At 50.9% G+C, this 23,930-nt stretch overlaps 1 protein-coding gene across 3 annotated transcripts in view; it reads left to right on the top strand.

The window, feature by feature from the left end:
- The first annotated feature begins 2,469 nt into the window (after positions 1-2,469).
- Mobp (myelin associated oligodendrocyte basic protein) overlaps positions 2,470-23,930 on the top strand; it is a 30,785-nt gene continuing 9,324 nt past the window's right edge. Inside the window, exons 1-5 of one of the 3 annotated variants that reach the window (XR_009592277.1) lie at positions 2,470-2,628; positions 7,653-7,732; positions 17,173-17,382; positions 17,641-17,992; positions 22,660-22,881. Coding sequence is in view for 1 of the 3 variants with exons in the window: in XM_060385056.1 (XP_060241039.1) it covers positions 17,177-17,382; positions 17,641-17,947 (513 nt within the window). In the remaining 2 variants the exon portion in view is untranslated. Of the gene's footprint in view, positions 2,629-7,652; positions 7,733-17,172; positions 17,383-17,640; positions 17,993-22,659; positions 23,857-23,930 lie in introns of those variants that run through there. The other 2 variants (XM_060385056.1, XR_009592278.1) reach the window with 2 other exon arrangements.

Below are 23,930 nucleotides of genomic sequence, written 5' to 3'. Positions count from 1 at the left end.
AGCTGCTCTGATAAACACGAGTGGCAGCCAGTCTCAGGCACACGGCACGTGGGCTTGCTTGTTCAGAAGGCCGCGGTAGCCAAACGGGGGGGATGGTGGCCCCAGCAGCGGAACTTTGTCTCCACGTCCCTCCCAAGCTGGAAGCCTGAGGTCAGGGTGTCAGCACAGCTGGCCCGCCAAGGCCGTGGAAAGGTTTTGTCGCTGGGTTCTCCTCCTCTCACAGAGCTGTCTCCTCACTGTGTCCTGCCACCGTGCGGCACATCGCAGACTGTCCTGTCGGCTGGTGTCCACGGCCATCCCCCGATCTACCCTGGGTTCCTCCAGGAAGACTGTAGATAAAGTCACCCATGAGGTTCTAGGGCTGGGTCCTCAGCACAGGGAAGCAGGAGGCAAGGGACACAGTTCAGCCTTGGCTGCGATCATTATCTCCATGTCAGGCACCCTCTTTATGGGGACCAGGGAGGCCATCACACCTTTTCAGTATGGTATATATGTAGGTTCTCAGGCCTGGTTTTTCTGACATCACTTTATATTTTATTACATTTTTATTTATGTTGTGGTGTGCATGTGTTACTGTTTGTGTGTGTGTGCCTGTGTGTGTGTGTGTATATGTGTGTAAGGGTGGGGCCATGCACAATCCACAGAGGACAACTTGCAGGAATCAGCCACATGATCTCGCCACATGATCTCATGATCCCCCTCAGCATGAACTCAGGGCCTGCACTCAGGCCTTTAGGTTCAGTAGCAGGCACCTTTCCCAGCTGAGCCGTCTCTCTGGCTCCCGGATAGGATTTTAGCGTGTCCACGTAGTTCCTGTCTCCTCTGACAAGTTTGTAGGTGGAAACGTGTCCCTTCCAGGTGTCATTCACACCCGAACCCCTCAGGAGAGGCTGGGCAGATGGCCTTTCTGTGCACAAGCAAAAGCCATCTTGTCTCCGTGTCTGCACTCGAAATGGAACCAAACGCTGCTTGTCAGTGGGGTCATCCAGGGTGAGGACCAGCCTGAAGCCCGTTTCACGCAGTGGGGGGCCAGGGCAGGGGACAGCCCGATCTCCATGAAGACTGCAGACCCGCTAACAGGCCCGGGTACCTCAGTACCTGAGCGCACCACAGCTTGCCCCACACAGCCCACGGCAGCGCACAGTGAGAGTCACACAAGTCCCTGTCTTCATACTCTTCACACACACAGGCACACACAAGCACACACAGGCACGTGCACTCATGCACATAAGGGTTCAGCCCACCATATTCGTGACAAGGCTCAAACTGCCACCTGCCTGTCCATCACCTAACATGGTTCTGTCCATCCTCCTGGCTGACCCTCACCTCCGTGGCCCCAGGCCTCAGCTGGCCTGGCCTGTACCCACCTCACAGGCCTCTGGAAGCATGTCTCGGCTGGATTACTTACCTAAGCTCCTCACGGTAGTTTTCTCTGTCTCAGTTAGGGACCACTTACATGAGACCGGCCCATGGGCACGTGGGTAGGGCCTGGCCGCCGTGGGCAGACCCGCTCCCTAGGCAGTGGTCCTGGACTCTGCCTGAGAGCTAGCTGAGCAGACCATCTTCAGAGCAGACAATCTTCCTCTGCGGTCGGTCTCTGCTTCAAGTTCTTGTTTGAGTTCCCGCCCTAACTCCCCTCAGTGATGGACTGTAACCTGGTGTTTATGCTAAAATAAACCCTTTCCTCCCCTAAGTCCCTTCGGCCAGAGTGTTCTCTCGTGGGAAACTAGAACCCCACTGCAGCAATCCTCTTCTGGTCTCTCTCAGCTTTGCTGGAGTGTGGCTTCTCCAGCTCTGTGGCCCCCTTAATCCTCTTGGATTCATCCTGTAATCTGCACACGGATAGACACACTGCCGAATGACCTGTACTGTTTATGATGAGACTGAACAGCAGTCACTAATTTGGCATAAAAAGCCCCTGTTATTGCCCGTGGCTGGCTATCAAAGGGAATCAGGATTACCCAGCATACTACAGCCGACGGAAGTGATGTCACATCTGGGAAGGCACTGCTAACGCGTTTTGACCTTGTGGAAAGATGTAAGCATGTCCCTCCATGTCCCCAGCATCTTGGGCACATGGCGGCGTGTGGGGTGGGCAGCATGTGGCCTGGAGGGGCGTGGCCCGTGTGACCTGCTGTGGGTTCAGCGGTGTGGGGTGAGCCTCAGAGCGGGGCGAGGCTTTGCGTGGGGGTGTTGACTGTGTGGTGGGAGGCCGAGAGCCCGTGGGGCTGCATCATGGATGCGGTATACATGCGTGCGAGCATGCGTGTGTGGCGTGCTTCAGCTTTTGTTCAGATTTTTCTGTTATTCTTTGTCTTGGCCTTTGTTCCCGTCCTTGTTGGCCTTTGTTTTCTCTTTGTTTCAGTCTTTGTTTCAACTTTCTTTAGCTTTTGTTTGGTCTTTCTTTAGCCTTTTGTTGAAACTTTGTGTGGCCTTTGTGTGGCCTTTGTGTAGCTTTTGTTGTAAAGTACATCTTGCTGAGGACCCGTCAACAACACCTTCTGTAATGACAACCGGGCGCAGAGTCCCTCCCTCCCTCCCTATATATTCTGCGTGTACTGAGGTAGGCCAGCTTTGCCAGGGCCTGCCAGCCACAGGGGTCTGCTTCCCAGCAGCGGTTGCCTGCAGGTAAGAGGATCCAGGGGGGGGCTTGGTTCCTGCTGTACCTCACGTGGCAAGGGCCCTGGGACACTCCGATGGGTCCCAGGGGAAGCCAGCCACGACGGCAGTTGGGAGTGGGAGGACATGAAGGAACGGAGAGAGCAGAAGAGAGAAAGGACAGTTGTCTATGCTGATATAGGCAGAGGGATCTTCGGGAGCATTCCTGCTAACGTCCGGGGTTTGTCTGCTCCAGGAGAGATGCTCGGCTTTCCGTGGCTTCACATCTTGGTTGTTGGAGAGGGAGCGATGGAGCTGCTGTCTCCCCCAGTCCTATGTCTTCTTCTATTTACTGTCATGACTTATACAGGAGTTTTGTGGGGCCCCACCCACCCCTGAGAATTTACATACAGTTTATGGTTACCTGGGAAGAGAGACATTGTCTTTAGCATCTTTAGTCCTGCAAACATGTATCACCGGTAAGTTGCCCACACTCCTGGCACCGGACCCACACCCATGCTCCTGTAAAGAAGCTAATGAAACACACTGGATTTTAACCCTCCCCAAAGGGGCAAAAAACCACGAAAGCAGAAGGGGAGGCTAATTTGGAAAGTGTGGGGGGGGTGTCTTCAGGAGTGGGAATAGACAGAAGAGGGGGACAAGGCCTGGCATGACTGAAATACAGTATGTATGCATGTAAAAATGTTGCAGCAAGACCCATGACTACAGACAATGAATATATGCTACAACAAAAAACATTTAAAAAGGAGTGGACAGAGTAAAAGTTAAAAGGAAATACAAGTGGCTTTTCCTTCTCAGCTGGGAACAGCTGTCCCCCTAAACGCTCAGCAGGATTTGTATGTGGGGGTGTGCAGCAGCGAAAACCAAATCTCCACCTCAGCGGAGCCACGTTGAAGCTTCAGCTCTCACTAGATCTTTAGGAGAACCCAGGGTCCTCAGTAAAAGGAAGATTGTGCCATGAATAAAGCAGTGGCCTTGGCTAGACTACTAGGAAGGAAGTGAACAAAGGTTTTGAATGCTGTGTGACTGACACAGGTAGGCAGAGATGGGCCTCGGCCTGGTGCACACCCACTGGTAGGGCTCTTTAGGGCATGCTGCTGAGTGGATTCTATAGAAAAGTTAGTTGCAGGCAGTATAGGAATGCCAGCTGCACCCAGTTTCTGCAAACGCTGCTGACACTAGCACATTTGCCTGGTTTTTCTTTTCCTGTGTGTGCAAACGCGTCCACCTTATGCCTCCCAGCCACCTGAGATAAGTGCCCACATCAGTAATGGCAGAAAACTAAGGCTGAGCATGTGATCTGTTATCTAATCTAGAACCCATTCCCTGTGCTGTTAGCAGACAGCCCTGGCTCACACATTGCTCGAGGCTGCCATGTCTCTTTAGATTCCTTAGCCTGCAGACATCATCAGGACAGTCATTCTCTGACAGTCTTGTGCGTGCGTGTGTGTGTGTGTGTGTGTGTGTGTGTGTGTGTGTGTGCACATGCACACAAGTGCATTATGCGCTCACATTATGAACGTATGCACAGGTAGACTTTTGTGTAAGTGCACAGCAGTTAGAAGTCAACGTCAGCTAGCTCCTCCATCACAAGGTCCCTCACTGAGCCTGGAGCTCGGTACTTGACCTAGACTTGTTTGCCGGAAGCTCGGCTCTGCCTGTCTCCATTCCGTGCTGAGGTTACAGGTGGCCAGTGCCCATGCCTGGCTGTTCTGTGGGTGCTAGGGATCCGAACTCAGACCCTGCAGTCTGCACAGCGCATTCTTCACCCACAGAGCCATCTCCCCAGTTATGGCTTTGGCAGCTTTGAAGCTTATGTCGCCAACGTCCTTCTGTGACTCTGACAGGAAGCAGCTTTTGCTAGGGTCATGGTGGCTCCTGGTTAGACCGGGCTCCCAGCCACGCCCCTGGTGAGGAGGCTCTCCCCCTCGATAGGAAGCCGCAGCAGGAGGTGCCGGGACTGCTGTATCAAGGGCCAGCTGTCCCTGGAGGGTGGTTATGCTCGGGAGGTGCCGGGACTGCTGTAACAAGGGCCAGCTGTCCCTGGAGGGTGGTTATGCTTCTCGGCTACGGGGCTGGGCAAGGGGCTCCGCCAGCAGCCAGAGCCCCACGTCAATCACCGACATTGGATAAAGTGCGGTGGTGCACACCTGTGCAGATCAAGGTCATCCTCAGCTACACTGGGAGTGGAAGTCAGTCTGGGTTAAAGATCCTCTCTCAAGCAAAGAACACACAAACGGATTCTGTGTTCCTATGAGGAATCATTCAGGGGTGGGAAATGGTGCTATTAAACCCCCCTTTTCTCCGTCAAAACAACTGAGGGTCGGGATAAGGTACAGAGGGCTCAGGAGGCAGGGGAGTGTGGGGAGGACACCTGCTGCCCATACCCCAGAATTCCGCTGGGTTGGGCTGGGATGAGTGACCTTGATTGTAACTATTGAGTTTATGTTCAAATATGATCATGAAAACTTATAATTCAATCTCTGAGGAGGAATAACTAGGATTTTAAGGGAGCTCCTAAGACGCCTGTACGTGAAAATTACAGAGAACGTTATAACTGTTTACAGCCGAGTTGCCCTTTGACATAAATGAGCATCATAGTTGTATGTCCACACACAGGCTCGTGACCTAAGACCTCCTCTGTGTTCCAGCACCACTTCTGCCATCGACCTCTCCCTAGGTGGGGGAATTAAGATTCCAAGAACTTCTTACTCTCAAAATCTGTAAGCCACGAAACACACGTATCTCCCACGTGAGAGGACAGGAAGAGGCCACGCTATGACCACACCTGGGCACACCACCCTGTGGCCACACCTCCCTAGGACCACACCTGGCCACACCACCCTGTGGCCACACCTGGGCACACCTCCCTAGGACCACACCTGGCCACACTGCCCTGTGACCACACCTGGGCACACCATCCTGTGAGCACACCTGGCCACACTGCCCTGTGACCACACCTGGGCACAATGAGTAGCTCCCTTCCTGCTTTTGACTGACTAGCCTCTTTAACTGGCCTGTGAGGACGGAAAGCCAAGCCCGGCCTGTCTGAGCTGCCAGGATCCAGCTCTGTACGGCCTTACGTAGCTGATTGCTGTGTCTGGGCCATGGAAGCTGCCCTCAGCCTAGAATCTCGACCAAGAGCGTGATGTGGCCTGACGGAGGCTTTTGTTTTATCTTGTTATCTGATTTCATGTGCAGGGTGTTTTGCCTGCTTGTGTGTATGTGAACCACACGTGTGCCTGATGCCTAAGTCAGGAGAGAAGCTTGGACTTCCTGGATCTGGCATTAAGGACGATTGTGACCAACAGTGTGGTCGCTGGGGACCAAAATCTACAGCCTCTGATGAAGTGCTTTACAGTTAATCACATATCCCATGACAAGCCATCCTGGTGTGGCAAATGCAGGCACAAAGTCTCCTTTTTCTCAGTCAAAAGAACTTCAGATCAGGACATGTAAAGTCTGGGAGGCCAGGGAGGGTCTTGTGGTCAAGAGTTAACTAGTTCTGACAACCTAGAAGGTGGCTGGGCTGGGTCCTGGATTAGACCGTCAGCTGGGCTGGGTCCTGGGTTAGACCATCAGCTGGGCTGGGTCCTGGGTTAGACTGTCAGCTGGGCTGGGTCCTGGGTTAGACCGTCAGCTGGGCTGGGTCCTGGGTTAGACCGTCAGCTGGGCTCCGGGAGAGACTGCCTTCTGCTGGTCACACAGCTTACTCTGGTTCCTGCTTTTCCCGTGACCCTTAAAGCATTGGGTACAAATTCCGTGAACACTGACCCAGGCATCAGCCTGCTTAAAAACAACCCGGATGTTGTTGTTATTCTGACAGGAGGAAGCCCTGGGATGATGACGCTGGGCTTCACTCACAGTTCCCAGAGCAGTGGAGGCACCTTAGGGCCTCCGGGGAGGCACAGATGAAAACCAGTTCTAAAAGCCTCTTTTTAAATTATCATCATTACTATTACTATTAATTATTGACCTATATTGTGAATCTTCCTAGGGGGCCCAGACTACATCACTTCCCCTTATAGTCCATGACTTAGTACCTGACAAGGCGACCATAGTCTCACAAGTGAAAAGCCACTAAGTCATAGATTGTGTCTAAGTCAGGAGCTCCCAACCACAGCGCCTTCCCCATTGCTGAGGATACAGAAAAGAGCTTCTTCTTCATGCCTCAGTTTACCTGATACCACACGGAGTTTTTTTTGCTGATATTCAGGTTCCCAGTAGCCACACCTGGAATAGTCTGGTAGCATTCTGGGGCTATGGTACGCAGGTGGCCACAGGAAAAATGAATCAGTCCAGCGTCAACAAGTAGCTTAAAGAATTCTGAATTAACCAGAAGTCAGCTTTCAGGTGTTCTTCCTGGTTTTTCAAGACAGGGTTTCTCTGTGTAGCCCTGGAACTCACTGAGTAGACCAGGCTGGCCTCAAACTCCCTCTGCCTCTGGAGTGCTGGGATCAAAGGCGTGTGCCACCTGGCCTTTTACAACTGTGTCAGTTTTGTTTTCCTTTCATTCATTCATTCATTCATTCACCATTCATTTAGGAAACATTTGTTGAGAGTCCTTATGGCCCACGTTGAGCTAGGAGCTAGCAGCACCTGGAGATCAGCTCAAACTTTGCATTTTATCTTTAACAATTAAAGAATCAGATGGAGAAAAGGTTCAGGGTCTGTAAAAAGAACTCCCTTCCTCTCCAAGGCAGGAAGGCCTTCCCTGGCAGAGGCCTCTGACCAAACTCAGGCTCGAAGGCCTGCCTTACTGAGCTGTCTTTCAGCCTGGACTTTAGGCTTTTGGCTTAAATTAACAGGATAGGTGTCATTTTTTTTTTTTCCCATAGTGACAAGATGGCATGCAAATTAGCATGAGATTTTACCAATTCATCATTCCGCCATCCCCAGAGCTTCGGACAGGCCCATCATGATCCAGTTTGGGGCTGTGAGAGTGAGCCTCCATGTGAAACAACGTGATTGAACTGTGACCAAGTAGCCAGTACACTAACTGACCAGTGTGTGTCCTGCCACCTCATTTCTAGGGGCAGCAAAGAACCAAATGAGAGAAAGACAAGCTGAAAACAGAGCCCTGGTCGCCAGATGAGCGCGGATGAAAGGACAGGTATGGCTCTGCGTCTAAATTGTTGCATAAATGATTACAGGCATTCAGAACGCCACAGAAGGATGTAAAGTCAGCAAGAGAGTGGAGTTTTCCATGGGCGTGCTCTCTCTTATCCTCCTTCCTTCCTTCTCTTCTTCCTTCCCTTCTGCCTTCCCTTCCTTCTTTTAGAAAGGGTCTCACTATGAAGTCTTTTCTAGCCTGGGACTCAATATGCAGGCCAGGCTAGCGTCACACTCACAGAGATCTGCCTGCCCGTGTCTCCTGGGTGCTGGGATTAAAGGTGTGAGCCGTCATGCTCGGGGGCTTAAACTCCTTTTACAGCATGTCAGTTTTCTCCAGGTATTCTAGGTCTGGAGAGCAGAAACAGGAAAACAAATCCTCTGTGTTAGAGAGCCCACGACCCCCGTCAGCCTTTGTTTCCTGCACCACCCTGTACCGCACACAATAGCCATTCTAGTAAAGAAAAAACGTCTCTCTGACCCAAACCTTACTCAGGGGCTCCATCTTGGTCTCTGCCTGAGCTGAGCCCTCCCAGGCTTGTTAGAAAGCCTCCTCTGTCTCTCCTGTGGGGCTATTCTGTGCTTCAAATGGCTCCGGCTTCGAGAGTGAGGTTTGTGTCATCCTTCCCTCACAGCTTCCTTGCTCTCCGGTTAAACCAGCATTCCAAGCTGGAGCTCCATTCCCAGTGGGGTAGCTGCTCTCTCCCCCACCCTTCCCACCACGCTCCCTCCCTCCCCCAGACAGGCTTTCTCTGTATCTGCCTTGGCTGTCCTGAAACTGGCTCTGTGGACCAGGCTGGCCTCAAATTCACAGAGATCCGCCCGCCTTTGCCTCCTCTGCTGGGATTACAGGTGTGTGCCACTGTTCCCGGCTTTCCACTGGTGGCTTTAAACAGGATTCCCCTCTCTCTTTCTGCCACAACTCACCCATCACCTCAGCCCACAGCTGTCAGAGCACAGGAGCCAGCATCCCGGTGTGTTAGTCCCCGCCTCAGCTGCGTTGCCTGCTGTGGAACATGCTTTACCAACCAGTGGCGCGAGCTCCAGCTCACGCACAGCCTTTCCCTCTCGCACACTGTTCCGCTCAGTCGCTCAGCACAACCGTTCTCCTCAGGGAGTTTCTAGTCTGCCTGGCCCTCATTCCGTCTGTCCGAGAGTCCATCCATCTGTCCACCAAGCACGCTTTCCTGCTTTTCTAGCTTCTGTTTTCATTGTAGTTATTTATTTAGCCATTCCCGATAGATTCGGAATTCCATCATGGCAGTCTTGCCAACTCACTGGCAGATCTCAGCCCAGACACAACTGTCTCTGCGTGCCTATATCCCGGCTGCTCAGAAAGGCTGGAGGCAAGCACGGTGGAGCAGGCTGATGGTCAGGGGTTTCCTGTGAGCTCACCAGCCTGCTGTCCACACTGCTACAAGATCCGCTGCACCACTGTGTCTTCAAACCCTCCCCTTCTCGGTCTTAGCTGAGACTCTGGCTTCCCGTTCCATTGGACAAATAGAAGCAAGTGGAAGCAAGCACTTCATCCAGCTCCATTTTCTTTTTTCATTTCATTAAAAAAAAAATTTATGTGTGTGTGTGTATGTGTGTGTGTGTGTGTGTGTGTGCGCGTGCGCGTGCAATCAGTGCCTTCAGAGGACTAGTTCCCCTGGGAGCCACAAGAGGTCATGTGAGCTGCCCACTATGGGTTCTAGGGAGTGAACTCTCGTCCCCTCCAGAGCAGCAAGAGTTTTCAGTGGTTGGGTCGTTGCTCTCCCTCTGTCTACTCTTCTTCAAAGGGCAGCCTCCCCCTCCCATGTGCTCGTATTTTAACACCTCAGCTTTTTCCTCAGGATATTGTTAACTTCTGATTGTGTTTTACGGTCTTTCTCTCTATAGATGGTTCCCACAGACACATTTGCACATTCTCACCTTTCTCATCATGCCAACGAAATGAACAACAGACCAACAATCACCCAAACATCAGCACCTTCCCCAACAGCCCTCTGTAAACTGCATCTCCCCCCCAACCCCCAGGACCCACATTTGCTCCTGTCCAAATCCTTAGCTGGATGAAATTCCCTCCACAATCCCTCAGATATGGCTTCAAGGACTGACGCTGGCTGTGGTCACCAGGTATTTCTGTGCTTCTGTTAAGCTGCTCTTGGACTCACCCGGGACAGCTGACTTTGAAGCCCTCCTTGCCTCTGGCTCCCATGCTCTCACAGCTCTGAGGGTCCCTCCCTCTGACTGGTCCCTTTCCACTCGCTCCTTCACCGAGCCGGGGAATACAGAGTGCCCTGAGGCTCGGGCAGAGCTTGTCTCAGCTGGTTTTCGAGATGCTGGGACCACGGAAGAGAAGATGGTTTACTTTAGCTCACAGTTTGAGCACGCAGTCTCTCAGCCGAGCAGGGCATGGAGGCAGGAGTGTGGGGCCTCGGGAAGCAGGGAGAGGCAACTGTCTGTGCTCAGCTTGCTGTCTTCTTTTATGGATTCTGAGCTGCCCGTCCAGGAGGGGCATACATCCAGGGTGGCTCTCCTCTGCCCAGGTAACCTCACTGGAAGTGGCCTGCTGGGCGTGGCCTGAGAGGGCTCCTAGGAGAGCTGAGTGGAGCATTACCATCACACAGTCTTTTCTGTTTGCACACTGAGCAGTGCGGGTGGCCTTCATCACCTCGCTCGTCCACTTTATCCCCAGCCATACTTTTCTGAACCGTCCAGGAGACACGGCCCTCTGGCGCCTTCAGACTTGGCAGCTGGACCCTTCAATCTGGCCATGAACCAAGGGCAGAATGACTGATTATCTGTTCTCTTTAATCCCCATCGGGAGTCCAGTGTCCCCGGGCTGAGGAGTCTGGGGCAGAGGACCTGGGTTTGGTTCCTAGCGCCCACATGGCAGCTCACAACCACCTGTAACTCTGGTTCGAGGGGATCTGACGCCCTCTTTTGGCCTCCACAGGCACTGCACACCCACATACAGTCAAAACACTTCTACACATACCATAAAAACAAATCTTCTGAATGTTCCTGTGCCCGTAGATTATAACACACGTATAATTTTAGCTTTAAAATGGGCATTATTCATGTAACATTTAATCAGCACACTTCTTGGATGTTTGTCTTACTCTATGATAGTAACTAATGTCTTCACATCTGTGCCTGAGATGACAGTCTTCCTTTCCTCAGAGCTGTTACAGGTGGAGAGAGTGTTCATCAAGAAGGACTCTTTCACAGCCTATGAGACAGCAGTCTGGGGAGCTTTCATTTGTCTTTGCTGCCTAAGACAAAGCCATACAACGATGAAGCAATGCAAGGAGGCACTTGACATGGCTTTGTTTGTGTTCCCAAACGGGCAGCGACCTCCAGGGTAACTGGAACTCTCTCATTCTGTTATGTCTCACCTAGTCTCCAAATCCCCGTTGGATTTTGGCATCTTGTGGCTGTCTGCAGGCAGGCTCCCTCATTTAAACTAAGTATTTGTGTGGCATTGTCCATTAGCTGACACTGGTTTGTCACCAATGATAACTGCTTGAATTTCATTGCATTAGTGTGTAAACATAGTCAGCATCAGGGAGATATGTGGCAAAAATCCCTCGAGGGCATGAATCAACAGCCATCAGGCCAGCGCTGACATCCTACCCTTTTCTATCTCCGTTGCCATGGACTGGTCAACACAGAAGCTGTGGTGTTTACGTGTAAATCTCCACTCAGGGGACGGCATCAGCCTCTGGCCCGAGAGAAGGTTAGCAGAGGTTAACAGCTGCTCTCCCTCTCTAAAGGAGCTGGTGGAGTCATTCTGTCCATTGATCACTTTTTCACAGGGAGACACTGGCTGGATCCCAGCACCTGCTCCGTTCCTTTCTTGCAGGGGGTGGAGCTTCTTTGACAGCCCAGGGCTCACTGGCTTATGAGAGCTCGTGCTGTAGCTGTAAACAGCAGTCAGAGCATTCCCGAGCCCCACCCCTGCACCCCACATTGGCTGTCCTCCCCCCTCCTTGTCTGTGGGCCCGTCTGGATGGATGTGAAATGCCATCTGCTTGCTGTTATTTCTTTTTCTCTGGATGCTGCAGAGTCAGGCATCTCTGCAGATAACCACCATTTGGGCCAGGAGGTGGGTGAAGGGGCTTGCGCCAAGCCTGGCAGCCTGAACATGCTCTCTGGACCACATGTAATTGGAGGCAGAGAACCAACTCTGGTCACCTGTCCTCTGACCTCCACATACACACTGACACGTACACTCAAATAAATAGACACAATACCTAAAAATAGATTATCCTTCTCAATGATTTGCCTACTTTAAAAAATTTCACTTAGAGCTTATTCTTTGATTTAAAAACCCTGATTACCAAAACATGATACTTTTACGTGTTAAAACATTTCCTTCCACGTCAGAACAGGAGGTCTAACGTATAGCTTGAAGTCATCAGGTTACTGAAGGTGACGGGTTCATAGCCCAGTGAGGGTAAAAGGAGCATGGGGACTTTTTTCAGGAGGCCGTAGAAGCGCAGAGTGAGGGCCCTTTGCTGAGCGTGCTCTGTAACTAACACGCTCAGGTTGAGGCCGTGGAACACGTTTTGAAGATTAGAGGGATGGCCGGGAACACCTGGCAGGCTCTACGGGCGCTGCGCACCATGGCGTCCTAGTTGAGGGTTGCGGTGAAGGTGCGGGGGTTGCCGCTGAGGGTGCTGCCTTCTGGTGACAATGGCACGGACTGGAGCTTTATTCCGTAGAGCAGCAGTCGTTAGGATTTGTCCTCTTCCTCTTCCTGTTTTCTGAGTTAGGGAGACTCTTGTGTCAGAGTTAAGAATACATCTTAGTCTGCTTCAGTTGGGGTCCTGGCACCCCATTTCCTAGTTCTCTGCCCTCAGGCACCTTCTCTGTACCTCTCGTTCACAAAGTAGAGTGACTGATATCATGAGGGTGAAAGAGTTAACCACACAGCACGCCTGACTGTGCCCAGCTTGTATGCAGACCATGTATGTGCTTTCTGGCTCCACTCAGACCAGCGTCTTGCTTGCTTTTACTTTAAATGTTCACCTGTCTTAGTTTCGTTTCCTGTTGCTGTCATAAACTACCCTAGAAAAAGCGAGTTAGGGGAGAAACGACGTATAGCCCCACATTCCAAGTTAGAGTCGGCCACAGAGGGAGAGACACAATGGCAGTTCTTGAGACATTTGGTCACATCACACTCACAGGCAAGGGCACACAATGCAGTGAATTAACTTATGCTAGCCTGTGCCCAGCTCACTTCTCCATTTCCTTCTCTTTCTCTCCTTCTTTCCTTCCTTCCTTCCTTCCTTCCTTCCTCCCTCCCTCCCTCCCTCCCTCCTTCCCTTCCTTCCTTCCTCTCTTTCTTTCTGAGATAGGGTCTCATTATGTAGCTCTGGCTGTCTTGGAACTTACTGCGTAGACCAGGCAAACCTCCAGCTCACAGAGCTGCAGCTGCCTTGGGTTCCCAAATTCTAGGATTAAAGGCCTCCACTGCTGGATACTTTATGTAGCCGGTGATCGGAGATCTCTGCCTGGGTGTGGTGCTGCCTCCAGAGAGCGGTATTTCCACATTACTTAATATAATCATGACACTCTCCCAGGGACAAGCTCACAGGCCCAGCGTGATCTAGAAAACTCCCTCACTGAGACTCTTCGGTTTCCAGATTTTGTTAAAGTGCTGACTAAAGCTGCCCACCGCACCAGCCACCCGGTGTTTTAAATGATCCGTTCTAGACCGTGCTGCCGTGCAGATGGGGGCTGCTTCGGAACTGTCAGCTCTGCTTCATTCATCTGTTGGATTTTTCCCGGTCTAACACTAGGCCGCTTCATAGCGAGGGCTGATCTTTGGTATGACATGGATTTCTCTTGCAGTGTGTGTCTGTGTGGTGGTGTGTGTGTCTACTTTAGTTCACAGTGAGTGCTAAGATATGGTATGACGTGGATTTCTTATTCAAAACTATCTCAGTTGTTCTTGGGTTTTCATGCTTCCACAAGAGCTACGGGATGATCTTGTCAGTGACATGCAAATCTGATGTTGGTCAGAATTACATTAACCACTTAGATTTACACAGTAATATCAAGAGACTGGAAAAGAGTGTTGCACTCTTTGGAACTGAAGTTACAGGTTGTAAACTGCCTGAAGTGGGGGCTAGGAATTGAACCCACGTCTTTCGTATTTAATTGCTGAGCCATCTCCCCATCCCTGACTATGTACGTATCTTAAGGAAAGTTTTTGTTTCTTTCATTTGATGTATTTCTGCCTGTAAATGCCTGGTGGTCTTTCGGTTAGTGTGAATTGCTTCTCTTATTGTATATATTATATTCTTGGATTGCAAATGTTTGGATTCTTGTGTATTGACCTATGTCAGGAGTCTTAACAAATACTTTCAAACAATTAATTAATTAATTTTTATGTGTATGGGCATTTTGTCTTCGAGTATGTCTTGTGCACCATGAACATGCTTGGTGTCTGCGGAGGTCAGAAGAGGCCAGCAGATTCCACTGAACTGGAGTTACCAAGAGGTGATTGTGAGGCGCCACGTGGGGGCTGCTCAAGCCTGGGTCCTCTGGAAGAGCAGCTATTCTTAACCTCCGAGCCAGCCATCTCTCAGTCTCTGTGTCAGGAATCCAGTTGGATTTTCTCTGTCTCTCTCTTTCTCTCTCCCTATCTCTAACACTTGTTTGTAGAGTTTGACAGCTTAAGAATATTTTGGTATGTGTATGTATATGCGCATGCTTGTGTGTGTGTGTGTGTGTGTGTGTGTGTGTGTGTAGACCAGAGGCCAACCTTGAGCCTCATTTCTCAGGACAGTGTTTGCACTGTCGCTTGTGACAGTCTTCGTGGTTGCCTGGAGCTCACTGATTGGCTGGCAAGCCCAAGGGATCCTTCTGTGTCTGCCTCCCACTGCTGGGATTGTTTATGCATCACCACACCTGCTGGTTTTTTATTTTAATCTTTTTGAAATGTGGGCTCTGGGGATTAAACTCAGGCCTTTATATTTTCAAGGCAAACACTTAACTGACATTAATGCCCCAGCTCAGCTTTAAGTTAAAAGTGTCTCTGCTGGCTAGGATTTCAAAGGACTTCAGGTGACAGTGGTGGTCCGTGGTGTCCTTCAGGTGTCTGACTTGGATGCCATGCTCTGAGGCCGTCACACTCTGTTCTCACTACAACAGGAGGTTGGCTGTGAGTGGATACTGAGTTTCCCTGAGCAATTTGTTTTTAATTTAACTGATTTATTAACAATTAGTTTAGTCTATATACTGTGTGTTAATACATATGAGTGAGGATATTTGTGGGGTCAGAGGGCAATCTCAGGTGTTGGTTTTCACCTCCCACCCTGTTTGTGACGGGGCCTCTTTCCTGTTCTCTGCTGTGCACGCCAGGCTTGCTGGCCCAGGAGCCTCCAGGGATTCTCCTGTCTTCATTTCCTCTCTCAGACGCTGGGGTTAGAGCACACACCGTCCTGCTGGCTCTCTGTGTGCTCTGGATTGAACCATCTCCCCAGCCCCGGGGGATGCTTCCTCTATAGACACTGGCCACCTCTTCCCTCTCCTCTGATGCAGTAAATTGTACTTTCAGGCTTTTCAAATTTAAACCATTCTGAAGTTTAATTTACTTTATCTGGCTTGTGTCAAAAAATATGCCACCTACCAGACTGACAAAAACTTAAAAGAGTTTTGGGGCTAGAGAGACAGTTCAGCAGTTAAGAGCTGGCTGCTGTGCTGGGGGATCTCCACTTTGACCCCAGCACCCACACTGTGGGTCACAACTCCCTGTAGCCCCAGTTCCAAGGAAGCAGATACCTCTTCTGGCCAGCCAGGGCACCAGGCATGCACATAGTACGCATGCATACATGTAGCCAGGACGTTCTCTGTATATTTACATACGTTGTGTTATTCTGGTGTTGCTTCTCTTGGCTGCGGATACTGTGTCTTTGGCGTGGAGTAGTTTTTGTTCCCTCCGTTTATGTCAGCTTCTTCATGAAGAACCCCTTTTCCCGATGCTGGCTTAGGGCATGGTTGACATGAATCAAGCTTTCTTGTAGGTCTGCTTTTGAGTTCTAGTTTTCTACCCTGTTCTATTTGCCTACTTGTAGGCCACTCATGCACTATTTTATGTTTCTTTAATTAATTTGTTGCAAAATTCATTAAAAGGGTCTCATGTGGACTGAGCCGGACTGAACTTACTGTGTAGCCTATGATGACCTTAAATTTATGACCCCATGCTTCCCTGTCCTGAGCGTTGGCCTTACAGTATGTCAGACTATTTTAAACTCTGGCCCTCAGGAACGCGTTTCCATGAATGGTGTGAGAACAGCTGTTAGTTTTCAGACTTTAAAACATTCATTTCAATTTTAATGTTTTTATTTTTGAGACGTTCAGACAATGTTTTGATAAAATTCTCTCCTCTCTTTCGACTCCTCCCTGCTGCCACCAAATACATGGGTTCTGGTTCACGTTGGCCAGCTGCTCCGGACTGTGAGTCCTGCTCTTGAGAATTTGTGCTACACCCAATGCAGGTCCGCGCTCTCTGTCCTGAGGCAGCCAACTGCAGACAGCTTCTCGGCTGCGGGGCGGGGCTCTGTAGCCCTTCCCCTCTCCATTCTGGGATTGGGGTTTTTGACTCTTCTCCATGATCCCTGGGCGTTTGCTCCTGTGTGACTGTGCTACCTGCCTGCCTCATCTACTCTGTTGGTTCAGACTGAAACTCTTCATTTAAGAGCTTTGCGGGTCTTAGTAGGAAGTGCGTGACACTCATTAGTTTACTTTGGGAAACATGTTTCTTTATGCTGTAGATCTTTTCCATCTATAGTTTTTTAAACTTTATTCATGTTATTGTCTCTGCAGCTTTAGATTTTTTCCCACAGAAATGTAGACATTTTAGTTTTCACTCTACTGCTGTGTATTTCAGGATCTTGCTGCTATTGTGAATATGTATTTTTCCAGTTATGGTCCTCCTCATACTTCATCTCTCTGGGTGTCTGCACGTTTCTTCTGTCTTTAAATCTAGAATTTGATCAGAAGTCAGGCCACAAGGAGGGATCCTTCCTCCTTAGGGGAAGGGAAGATTCTGGAAAGACTCCGCAAGGAGCCTTCCTTTTGGGCAGAGTCTCTTCAGGCAAGGGGTGAGCTGGCGGCTGTTGGCTGAGAAGGAAAACTGTAGATGCCTGGCTAGCTTTCTTACACAGCCCAGGACTGCCGGCCTAGGGAATGGAGCCTCCCGCAGTGGCTCTCCTTACGCTGTCTGGGAAAAGCAAAATGCAGACAAGAAAAGCAAAGAGCTCACCCTGGAAGAGGAAAATTAGCACGTATACCCTAGCAAGGTCACTCAGAAGAGGGCGGGAACCTGCGTAGGTTCCTAACTGCCCTCACCCAACCTCTGCACCCTTGTTCTGCAGAACAGTGGCCCTTCCCTGACATGCTGTTTTGTGTCTCCTTCCTCCTTCCCTCCTCAATGGTTTCCAGTGAGATGAGTCAGAAAATGGCCAAGGAGGGCCCCAGGCTCTCCAAGAACCAGAAGTTCTCGGAGCATTTCAGCATTCACTGCTGCCCGCCCTTCACCTTCCTCAACTCCAAGCGGGAGATCGTGGATCGCAAGTACAGCATCTGTAAGAGCGGCTGCTTCTACCAGAAGAAAGAGGAGGACTGGATCTGCTGCGCCTGCCAGAAGACCAGGTGAGCGCGGGCTCGGGCTGCACCGTCCCCTTGCTCCGCGACGGTCAGCTGCCAGTAGGGTGGGCTCGGGCCGGGTCTGCGCCGCGCCCCCTTGCTCCGCGACGGTCAGCTCCCGTCAGGAAGGTACCGCAGGGCCAGCGGAGGGCGGGAGGGAGGGCAGGGCTCTCCCGCCGTTTCCAGCTCCTGCCAGCATCCCTTAGGCGACGGTGGAGGGCCCGGGCTGCAGCCTCCAGCTTCTTTTGGCCCTCTCTGCACCAGCCGCCGTGCCACGTCCCCTCAGAGGCCCAAGCAGCAGCCGGCCGCGTCCCCCGTGGTGGTCAGAGCGCCGCCCGCCAAGCCAAGGTCCCCTCCGAGGCCAGCCAAGCCAAGGTCCCCTCCGAGGCCAGCCAAGCCAAGGTCCCCTCCGAGGACTGAGCGCCAGCCGCGTCCCCGCCCAGAGGCCCGGCCACCTCCAGCCAAGCAGAAGCCCCCCCAGAAGCCTAAGCAGCCAGCTCGCAGCAGCCCCCACAGAGGGCCGGGCGCCAGCCGCGGGGCGCCTCCCACCAGGCCGGCTAGGCTCTGGTAACACCAGCTCTTGCCTTTTTGCCCCGCCCCCAGACCCCGGCGTAAGGTCAGTAGCCGCAAGTACTAACGTGGGGCTCTGGCCCCAGCGCCACGCCCGTGTAATCCCTCCCCGCATTAAACCCCGCTGTTGGAAACACCTGGCGTGCGTGCCTTCCGTTTTTCCGGATGTCACCGGTGGTCCTCACTTCCGATGGCTGAGAGCGTGCCGCCCCACAGGACCAGAAGTCACTAATACACCAGCTCAGAGTCCTGAGTACGGGGCAGGCTGAGCACACAGTGCCCCACGCCCCCAGGGCCTCAGAGAGTGGCGGTGACCGCGGTGAGCTGGGTCTGTGCTTATGTGAAAGGAGCGTGTGACACGTTCGATTCGCCCACCCTCCTGACACGCGTCATCAGATATTAGCCTCTGCGGTCGTTCAGTCACTCAGCAAATTGCCCTGCCTGTTTATATAATGTTCTGCACGCTGTACTGGGCTTGGGAATGCAGTTTGTGATTTCTGAGTACCAGAGAAGAGACCAGCCCGTCCTGATGTACATAGCAAATACTCCGGTACCCAGGATGTATGTGCCGGTGGGAGCCCCAGACAGGGACTCTCCGGTGCTGCTGTGGGCCTGAGGCTTCACCGAGAGAGTTAGGCCACAGTGGGCAACTGGAGAAGGATGGCCAGAGGGGCACCTGTCCTTGCCCTACCTCAGCCAGACCAGTTTCCTTTCTTCTCTTTGAGGCAGGACCTCACGCTGTAGCTCAGGCTAGCCCAGAGCTTACTCCGTATCTAAGGCTGATGTCAAACTCTAAAATCCTAGTGCTTTAGATGCCCAGAGGCTTGGTTACTGATGAGCACTGCCAGGCTCGGCTGGGACTTACCCTCCTCCTTCTCTTCCTTTTCTTCCTCCTCCTCTTCCTTCTCTTCCTTTTCTCCCTTCTCTTCCTCCTCCTCCTCCTCCTCTGTTCTTCTTTATAGACTTTATTTATTTATTTACTCTTTTGGTACAGTTTTAGGCCCACAGCAAAACTGGGGGAAAGACAGAAACCTCTCCCCCGTTCCCTGCCGTGCACGCACGGCGGCCAGCGTTTTGCTATTTGGAAATACGTTTGTGAGGTGAGTCACTAGGGAGCACAGGTGTCCACAGCCCTTGCACGGCCACGCAGCCCTGTGCACCTTTCGAGAACCCCCTTGAGAACCCCATGCAGGGGTCACTGGTGAAGCTCGGGGGGGGGGTGTCTTTGTTTTCAGACCTAGAAACAAGCCTGGCTGCAATATCCCTAAATAAGTGGCCTGGGTCACCTGTGGCAGCTGCTGTTTTTGAGAAAGCGTCGGTAACTACTGGCTACTGCTCACTAAACCCTAGAAGAGAGGGGTCTCCAAGTGGAGTGGTCTTTGACCAAGTCCCTCCAGGGGACTGGAGTGGAAAGGTTGGTTCAGCCGGCTAACTGATACTCGGAAGTGGCCAGGAAATGGAGGGAGCTGAGGACGTTCCTTTTGTGCAGAGAAGGCAGTCCTTCATGCAAAGTGAGGTGATGGCTCTGTGGGAGGCTGGGGTTCAAGCCGGGAGTGGAAGGATGTAGAAGACAATGAGAATAGATGTCTCAGACACAGGCTGGTGTGGACCCGGCCTCGCTCAGTCCCTGGGTACCAGCTAAGCTGCTTCCATGGGCTGTGTCCTGCCCGCCAGGGACACAGGAGCAGCTTCCTAAGGGCCCTCAGTACTGTGTCCCTGCTCAGAACCTCAGCGGGCAGATGTTTCACACCGCACTGTTTATTTCCTTTATTGATCTATTTCAAACTAGAGGTGTAGGAGGCACATTAATGGGAGCAATTTACACTCAAGCAGGGCAGCGAGGGCAGACATTTAAAAAGGGTTAAAAAGCAGGTTTTCTGAAGCTGACCCATTTCAGATATGATGTGTTGAGGAGTCAGTTTAGACAAAGACCTCTTTGGATCTATATGGCTCTTTTGAAAAAATTCTCTCTCAAAACCAGAGAATAACTCAATTTTAGAAATGAACGGGCTTGGTTTTCAGCATCTCAATGGAAGGTAGAAGCATCTCTTTGTCAATGGGAGGTGGTCCTGGCATGTTCCTTTCAGCTTATTCTTTCCCATGTCTTTAAGATTTGGAGTTTAGGGACTGGAGAGATGGCTCAGTGGTTAAGAGCACTGGCTGTTCTTCCAGAAGACCTGGGTTCAATTCCCAGCACCCACATACATGGTAGCTCACCACTGTCTGCAACTCCAGATACAGGGGATCTGATGCCCTTATTCAAACACACGTGCAGGCAAAACCACTAACACATAAAATGAAAAATAAATTGTTTTTAAAAAGAATTAAAAGATTAAGGAAAAAGATTTGGGGTTTAATGTCAGGATCCTAAGATCATGGTTGCCATGGTAAGAGGCTGGTCACTCTAAGAAATCAGATCCACAGCCCGGAGAAATTAAAAAATACGTAATTAAAAATCACCTTTTCTCAACTTCACTTTCCACTGTTCATTATTACTAGTAAAAAACAAAAAACAAAAACAAACTTTTGCACATTGATCTTATATATTGTGGTTTTACTTATTCTACCTTCTGTTTTGGTAGAGTCTGGGATTTTATACATCATAATCATGTCTTTCTTTTATTTTTCAAGACAGGGTTTCTCTGTGTAGCCCTGACTGTCCTGGACTCGCTTTATAGAGCAGGTTAGCCTCGAACTCACAGCGATCCACCTGCCTCCGACTCCTGAGTGCTGAGATTACAGGTGTGCACCACCACACCAGGCTAATCATGCCTCTCAGTAGAGACAGTTGTGCATTTCCTGTTTCAGTATGTATAACTGTGTGTGCACATTCTAAGTTGCTATCTTGCTGAAAACATTCTGAGAAAAGGCTCAGTGTCCTCAAGGTTTATTGTTAAGTTAGAGAATAGGCATGCCTTGGAAGGCCTGCAGAAGCCCCGGTTGCGGCTAGTCTCTATGGCAGCAACTGCCAATCATTAGATCTGGCATCAGCCTGGTGGTCCATGAGAGATGTGTGTTGGAGATCTTGATGGATCCAGCTCTGGTACACGCGTAAAGCGAGGCTGTTCATGGAGGGAGCTGACATCCAAACAGTGATCTTCTGTAAATGAAGTTAGGACGCAGGCTTCTCCAACCCTGTGCGGTCTCCGGCTGTTAGATTCTCCTGCTCTGCTCTACAGGAAATCTTTGTAACTTCAAACTTTCAAACCTCCGTCGGAGTTAGGTCAGGGTGGCGATTGGCTTTCCTGCTGCCTCATCTAATCTTGCTATTTTGCTGGGGCAGATGGTGTCAGGTGTCTCCTGGAGGCAAAGCATGATTCCTCTCTTCATTATCATCGTTGTGGGGAGCCCTGGTAGAGGCCTCTGCCCCATGGCCCCTGTTGCTGGGCAGATGGCGGCCCTCTGCTGGGCGTGGGTTTACCACCTCTGCATCTCCCTTGCAGGACTGTGTGTAAACCAGGCTCAGGCAACCACGCACTCACCTCCCCAGAACCTAATTCACTCAGGGTTTGGCTGATGTTAGTGACTGAATGAGACCAACTAATAAACCTCACAGTCTGACACAGAGAAGGCAAGGGCCTTCGCATCAGGCTTGAGTCCACGCTTTCAGGTAAACCTGTGACCAGTGCGTGTCTGGGCCCCATACCTGTGATAAATTTATTAACTGCTGTTTATCTTCTTAAGTGTAGTTCATTCCCAGTCAAATTAGGGACTCGTTAAGCTGGTCGGAATTTTACACAGAATTATGTATTCTGCATGCATGTGCACACATTTGGATGTAAGTCCGTGGCATCTGTGACTGCTCTCATTGCTGTGACAGGGTATCGGGGAAGGCAACGTTAGGGAGGTTCATTTTGGCTCACAGTTTGAAGGGACACAGTCCATCATGGTGGCAGGAGCATGGGGTGGCTGTCACATTGTATTGGCAGTCAGGAAGCAGAGAGAGACCAATGCTGGTGCTCAGCTCATGGTCTTCTTCATCTTCTGTCCCCCGGGGCTCCAGACCTCGGCCTGCTGCCCCCCCCCCCACAGGCCAAGTAGTCTCCTCACGGAAACCTTTCTGGTAACACTTCCAAGGACACAGAGGTGTGTTTCCTTGGGGATTCTAAATCTAGGCAAGGTGACAACGATGATCAACTGTCCCAAGCAATAAAATATTTCTGTTCTAGGAGTGGGGTGTGCCCACACTACCTCTGTGTTCCAAAATTGCTTACAAAATTATTATGCATAGAAACAGAAGCACTTAAAAGGTGTGTGTGTGTGTGTGTGTGTGTGTGTGTGTGTGATACACACATCTATATTTCTTAGGCTTATTTCAGGGAGTAAAAAGTCATATCAATTTTGACTACAGACTAACAGTCTTGAGAATCCAAAGAGAGAGATTCTAAAGCTGGATTTCTGAGGAGAAAAGTAGCATCAGAAGTGTTTCACTCACAGCTTAGCAGTTTAAAGCCCTTCTTGTCCCTGTGAGACCTGAGTTCAGTTCCCAGCACCCACAGGGTGGCTGACGACTCTCTGTAACTTCAGTTGTAGTGCCCTCTTCTGGAATCTGTGGGAAATGCACATCACAATGCTCACACAGACATTCACATAAAATAGAAGTAAACACATCTTTTAAAAAAATCCATGGAGTCACGGCTCTATTGAATACCATACAGGAAATGGGCACCACTTACCAATTTGTGAACTTTTCTTTCTCTCTCTCTCTTTCAGATTGAAAAGAAGGAGCAGGTCAACTCCAAGAAAAAAGTGACGGAGAAGGGATTTCCCGTGAATGGACAGCCTCTGCCTGTGGACTTTCTGCTTTGAAACCCATCTGCCCTCAGACAAGTTATCTGGCCTCAAGTATGACGCAGGAGCAGTCACCTGCTGATGCAAGGACACAAACGCCCTCAGTCCCCGAGGTGTGGGAGCCTCAGGGCAGCCTGCCAGGAGGTGAGGAGGGTGCTCTGTTCATGCTCCAGCTATGTTGTCCTGGGAGGACCGCCTGGGCCCCAGAGCTCAGGGAATGGGTCTCCTGGTTTCATCTACAGTCCTGTTCTCTCTGGCAGGTGCACAGGCCTCAGGGTCTTTGGCAGGGGTGACTGCAGAGCTCGTGTGCATACATGGCTCCTCCTCTCTGTTCTGCTCCTTGCCCCCCTTTGCTGAACCTGGCTCTTGATCCCTAACCCTTTTCTTCTTAATCCTCTGCCCGGTTCCTCTTGCTTCCATGCTGTTTGCTTTCAAAGGTCCGTGTTAATTCCAGAGGGATACTAAGTTGTTGTGTGTTCCTTAAATACAGTCCATGCTCTAGATAGAAGGAGGTCCTTGATAGAAGGAAGCGTGCCAGATCCCCAGCTGTGTGGCTCAGAGAGAAGGCCTGAGGCGTCAGCCTCCTCCCACTCTGCAGGCGTCTCCAGCCTCACGCAGGGCTTTGTGTGCCTCTGTTCCAGCCCGGTCTTGGAGTCTTGGGGCAGAACAACCTTTTAAAGCATTGCGTTGGCTCTCGTCATCTGCACAGTCAGTACTCACCCGGGTAATTCTGTGTCACCCGCACAGACTCATCAGCACAGCTGTGTCAACTTATGTATCTTAGGAAGATCATGTCGGCCCTGTCCTCCCATCCACATTCCCTCCCTTGAGGCATCCTGGATCTGGGCACTTGTCCCTAGGCACTTGCATAGGTCTAGAAAGGGTGCTGGGAAAACAAAAGGGTGCTGGGAAAACAAAAGGGTGCTGGGAAAACAAAAGGGTGCTGGGAAAACAAAAGGGTGCAGGGAAAACAAAAGGGTGCTGGGAAAACAAAAGGGTGCTGGGAAAACAAAAGGGTGCTGGGGAAACAAAAGGGTGCAGGGAAAACAAAAGGGTGCTGGGGAAACAAAAGGGTGCTGGGGAAACAAAAGGGTGCTGGGGAAACAAAAGGGTGCAGGGGGAGTTTCTGTCCCCAAATCAAAATTCCTCAAATTCCACGGGAGAGCAGAGGCCCAGGGCATCAGTGCTGTCCC

This window comes from Meriones unguiculatus, chromosome 6, assembly GCF_030254825.1.
Source record: "Meriones unguiculatus strain TT.TT164.6M chromosome 6, Bangor_MerUng_6.1, whole genome shotgun sequence".
Taxonomy (NCBI): domain Eukaryota; kingdom Metazoa; phylum Chordata; class Mammalia; order Rodentia; family Muridae; genus Meriones; species Meriones unguiculatus.
Note: the sequence above shows the minus strand (reverse complement) of the source record. Positions and strands in the feature narration are given on the sequence as shown.